Consider the following 5,843-nt stretch of genomic DNA (forward strand, 5'->3'; position numbering starts at 1 on the left):
TCTTTTCTTTTTATTTACTGTCTGCTCTCACATCTGCCACACAGTCTGCTTTAATATTATCATTCTTTGCTTTCGATTCCTCATCCTGTCAGATTTTGTATTTTCCTCTGCTCTGTAATTTTCTTTGGTTTATATCATCAATTTATGTTTTCCTTCTATTTTCTCACATTTAGTATAATTATCAGTTCAATGGCTCACTTGTTTATATCCCTGCCTTCTAATTCACTTATTTTCTTTCATTACCCTTCATTATCGTCCCCCCCACCTCTCATTTTCTGTTGGTTTATGTAAGTGTTGTTGTTCTGCTTCTTATAAATATCTCAATCCTGCTATCACCTGTTGTATTATCTTCTCCCTCCCTCTAATTTTATGCTGGTTATGTAATTATCATTTATTTATAGCTTTTATCGTCTACATCTTCCACTCTGTCTTTCAGTTTACCTCCATTTTCGTTCATTATCTTGTGTTATCCACTTGTTTTCAGTTCTTCAACCTTTTCTTCCTCTTATTCTTCGTCTTCGTCTTCTTCTTCATCTTTTCTTTTTCTTCGTCAGCTTCTTCATCTTTTTCATCCTCCTCTTCTTTTTCGTCCTTTTCTTTTTCTTTGTCGTCTTCTTTTCTTCCTCTTCTTCTGCTTCTTCCTCTTCCTCTTCTTCCTTTTCTTCATCCTCTTCTTTTTCCTCTTCCTCCTCTTTTTCTTTTCTCCTCCCTCGTCGGTGCTCCCTTCGTCAGACCTGCGCCCCTGAGCTCCTTAGTAATTCCTGAAGGGCAGCGATGTAGGTCTGTGCCATCTGCAGGGTCTCGAACTTGGAGAGCTTCCTGTCGCTTCCTAGGCAGGGGATCACTTCTCGAAGTCGGTCGAAGGCGTCGTTGAGCCCGTGCATCCGCCGCCTCTCCCTCGCGTTCGCCGCCACCCTTCGCGTCCGCACGATCTCCTTCCCGAGAGGTCGGTGGCGTCGGCGTCGTTGCGGCCTGACGAAGGTCCTATGGGGCGGCACCTTGTCTCTCTCCGGCGTGAGGATTTGTATACCACGTTCAGGCTCCTGAAGAATCCCAAGCTCCAATTCCTTCTGGAGGGGCGCTGGATGCCTACTTACAGGGGCATTAAAGTCACTGGCCTGAAGAAATGCTGGAGTCTGGAATGGGGGGCTCTCGACAAATTGACCTCCTCCTGGTACAGTAGTCGTTCCTCCAGTTCCCCCATTGTAGTTAGGGTACTGGGCTACGTCATACACACAGGGGGACTCCAGTAGCGTCAGTTCGTACCCCTCAGAGCTGTCCCCGGGGTTCGAACTGGCTCCAGGGTTGTCGGGTTCTTGAGTCTGTGTGGCGGTGACCTCGAAGTCCGTCTTGCTCTCACGGTAAGCGAGACTGGAGTAGCCCGCTTCCTCGAGGTAAAAATAGTCCTCCATTTCGGCCACAGCATCGGGATGGATGGAGAGACGTGGAGGAGGGTTTTGTATACCCAGGGTGAACTCTGGGATTGGGATTAACGCTTCACTTCACCGACGCGTTCTGTCTTCTCCTTAGGTTCTTTCAGCGTCATTAATTTCGTTTTGGGAGGGTCACTTAAATAGTAAAAGTAATTTGTCCTTAACCCATACACTGAGAAGAAAACTTAAATGTATTCTCTCTCTTTGCCAGATTATTTTGTCCAATTTCAGAAAGATTAGCTGAACTGAAAGACCTGAAAACAGTCGTCATTTGTTCATTCACCGCAATAACAACTTTTCTGTGTTTTTTTTTTCTTTTTGTTCTAGACGATTTTTTTTTTTCATTTCGAGCGGTCGGCCATCTTGATCTCAAAAACCATAAAATCTGTCCCCATGAATATGTTTGCAAGTGTTTTTTCCTTTTTCTTCTCTTTTTCTTCGCCTCTCCTTGATATCCTTTCTTCTGGCAGACGATTTTTTTCAGCTTAAGAGGAGGGCAGCCACGAAGAGTTAAAAAAAATCCTTGGTCATTTCTCCTTTCTCACCGATTACACCTTCTTCCATTTCTCACTTCAGACGGTTTTAAAATCACACCAGACGGTTTTATTGATCTTGAGGGAGTCTTCTCGAACTAAAGGGGCTTGTGTGTGTGAGAGAGAGAGAGTGTGTAACTGCAACTGCCGTCGCGTTACTGTCATACTCGTCACGTAACAGTAACACCCGTCACAAGGAGCGAATGGGTGTGACAAATGCTTGGTATCTTTCACGTCATCGTCACATCTGCTCCAACTTTTTGATAGTCACCCCTTACATTTTTATTACATCTGTCAGAGTACAAGTGTTACACCATTACAGGAATTCGCGTACTTGAGTTAGCGTTACAGCAGATCGAGTGCCTGAAGTACAGCGTTACAGTCCATGGAGTACACGTGTTTGAGCGTTGAAGTACATGTGTTTATCAGAGTAACGTGTCAGAATTGTGCACTTTGTTATAACTTGACACCCTTCCTAGTACAAATGTTACACTATTACAGGTGATTGAGTACATATGCTACAGCTTTACAAGGGCTGAAGTACGTGCTGGTCCCTTGAATTTATTACACGTGTTACGTTACATCTCCAATAGTACAGGGGTTGCAGTATTGCAGTTCTTGTTGTTCACTTGTTTTTAGCACGTGTCGGAGCACATGTTACTGTTACACCTGCTGAAGTACATGTAACGCTGCTTTGTGCCTGTCGAAGTGTTACATGTAGTCGTGATGGTGTTGGAGTATTACATTTGTTACAACACCACACTTTTCCTAGTACATTTCTCGGCTTTGCACATTTCAATGTAATGCATCTGTTGTAATCCCACACCTGTAAAAGAACAAGAATTACAGCATTACACCTGTTAAAAGTACATGGGTTACATCATTACATCTGTAGTACATGGGTTACACCATTACACCTGTCAACATGATTTAAGAGATTTCGCTAGTTAAAAGTACATGTATTGCAGCATTACACCTGTTTAAGTACATGAAATACAACATTACAGGTGTAAGTATGCGTGAAGTACAGCATCACTGATATCATAGTACAATTATTACATCATTACACCCGTCATTGTTCAAGGCACTTTGAGATTACAAATGCCAAGATATAACACCTGTTGATTTTACACGTGGGCAGGTGTTCACACGTGTTTTGGTTCATCAGCAACACCTGTCACTTCCACACCTATCACTTGCACACCTGTTACTTCCACACCTGTCACTGTTCCACACCTGCACTCCACGCACCTTTATTACCTGACCAAATAACACCTTTATCGTTTATCACCTTCATTTATCATTTATCACCTTCAGTTATCATTTATCACCTTCAGTTATCAGTTATCACCCTCAGTTATCATTTATCGCCCTTAGTTATTATTTATCACTTTCCGTTATCATTTATCACCCTCAGTTATCATTTATCGCCCTTAGTTATTATTTATCACCTTCAGTTATCATTTATCACTTTCAGTTATCATTTATCACCTTCAGTTATCATTTATCACCTTCAGTTATCATTTATCACCTTCAGTCATCATTTATCACCTTCAGTTATCAGTTATCACCTTCAGTTATCAGTTATCATTCATTTATTATTTTTTATCTTCAGTTATTTTTTTATCCGGTTATTTTTATCACCTTCAGTTATTCATCACCCTCGGTTATCATCACCTTCAGTTATCATTTTTTGTTTAGTTATTTTTTATCTTTACCTTCCACACCTGAGTCTTTCCATACCTTTATCGTGATTAAAGATAACTATTATTTATCAGTTATTCTTCCTTCATTTATCACGTGTTTATTTATCTCCGGGTCATCGTGTACCTAATCCGCATCATTTATCATGTTGGTTATCGTTTATTCTTTAGTTATCGATTTATTTTCGTTGTTTTCGTTAATAAAGAAGTGAAAATTATCTCTTTATCGTGTATGTGAACAGAAATTATTCGTTTATAACCCAGTCACATCCTCCACCCCTATTTATCCTCTCCATTTATTATTTGATATCATTTATTCACTCAAATGTCAGGACCAACGTGCCTAGCCCCGGCCCCCTACGCACCTCATGGGACAACGTAGGATTGGATGATGGATGGATGGATTTATTTATTTATTTATTTATTTATTGGCTCTTTATTGGTCTTATTCTTTATTATTATTATTATTATCCGATTTACTAATAAAGTCATTATATTTATTCCCGTTTATTTTGTTACTGATTTTTATTTTTATTCCTTTCTCTCTCTCTCTCTCTCTCTCTCTCTCTCTCTCTCTCTCTCTCTCTCTTTTATTTGTTACTGATTTGTATTTTTATTCCTGTGACTCTCTCTCTCTCTCTCTCTCTCTCTCTCTCTCTCTCTCTCTCTCCAACAGCCGATTTTCTTCAGTTTACGGGGGACTTTAGGAATAGATATTTATTTCTTTATCTAGAATTATCTTTAGTTATCTTTAATTATCATTCGTTATCTTTAGTTATCTTTCGTTATCTTTAATTATCTTTCGTTATCTTTATATTTTATCTCTAATTATCTTTCGTTACATTTGATTATCTTTCGTTATCTTTAATTATCTTTCGTTATCTTTAATTATATTTCGTTATCTTTATATTTTATCTATCTTTCGTTACATTTAATTATCTTTCGTTATCTTTATCTTTCCTAATCTTTCGTTATTTGTCAGTGTTATTGCTTTACCTTTCGTTATCTTGCGTTATCCTTCGTTATTATCTGTTGTATTTCTTTATCTTTCGTAATTTTTCGTTATCTTACGTTTTTTTCGTTATTATATCTTCCGTTATCACCTGAACGACACCTGAACGACACACCTGAATGACACCTGAACGACACACCTGAACGACACCTGAACGACACACCTGAACGACACCTGAACGACACACCTGAACGACACCTGAACGACACACCTGAACGACACCTGACACCTGAACGACACACCTGAACGACACCTGAACGACACACCTGAACGACACCGACACCTGAACGACACACCTGAACGACACCTGACACCTGAACGACACCTGAACGACTCACCTGAACGACACACCTGAACGACACACCTGAACGACACACCTGAATGACACCTGAACGACACACCTAAACGACACACTTGAACGACATACCTGAACGACACACCTGGACGACACTTGAGCGACTTTAGAACTCACTATAACACCGGTCGTTCTTCCTCCAATACTCGTTCACTATCCATTGTTCTTCCTTTGTGTTCTGCTGTTCACTCAACGACAAGACGACACACACACACACACGACCACAAAAGCGACACATATTATTCATTTCGTCTCTTTAGTCGTCCTGTCTGTCGTTCTCCTGTGTGTTCTGTTATTAATTGTTCTCTCTCTGTTCTTCTATCCACTAGACGACAAGAACGACACACATTAGCACGACCACAAAAACGACTCTTTATTTTTTATTTCACCCTGGATTTGGTCGTTCTGCTCGTTCTGCTTTGTGTTCTTCTGTTATTGTTCACTCGACGACGGGAACGACACACACGCACACGCACACGCACTTTCGCTTTCACCGCTCCTCCTCTCCGCTGTCGCTCCTTCGTCGTCCACCAAGACTCAGAGCGCTTTGGCGGCGACATACGGCACGGGACCTGGAGGCGACTTGGAGGGGAGGGGAGGGGAGGGGAGGGGAAGGAAGGAAGGGGAGGGAGGGAGGAAGAGGAGGAGGGGAAGGAAGGAAGGGGAGGGAGGGAGGAAGGGGAGGAGGGGATGTGTAAGAGGGGGAGAGAGAGGAAGGATGAGGGAGAGGGGAGGGAAGGGGAGAGAGAGAGGCGGGGAGGGGCTGTGTAAGAGGAGGAGAGAGAGGGGAAGGATGGGGAAGAGGGG

At 41.7% G+C, this 5,843-nt stretch overlaps 1 protein-coding gene across 1 annotated transcript; it reads right to left on the reverse strand.

Moving 5' to 3' along the window:
* Positions 1-728: 728 nt before the first annotated feature.
* On the reverse strand, positions 729-1,412 carry LOC145416001 (uncharacterized). Its single transcript, XM_080285099.1, has one exon. It carries the CDS (start codon positions 1,410-1,412, stop codon positions 729-731), a length of 684 nt encoding a protein of 227 aa, XP_080141225.1.
* Between the last annotated feature and the right edge of the window lie 4,431 nt (positions 1,413-5,843).

Source organism: Coenobita brevimanus, chromosome 104 (assembly GCF_032717465.1).
Source record: "Coenobita brevimanus isolate Jiangsu-jjx chromosome 104, ASM3271746v2, whole genome shotgun sequence".
Lineage (NCBI taxonomy): Eukaryota > Metazoa > Arthropoda > Malacostraca > Decapoda > Coenobitidae > Coenobita > Coenobita brevimanus.

What these genes read in the sequence shown, in the direction of transcription:
- LOC145416001 (XM_080285099.1), bottom strand. Translation starts at nt 1,412, where the DNA reads ATGGAGGACTATTTTTACCTCGAGGAAGCGGGCTACTCCAGTCTCGCT.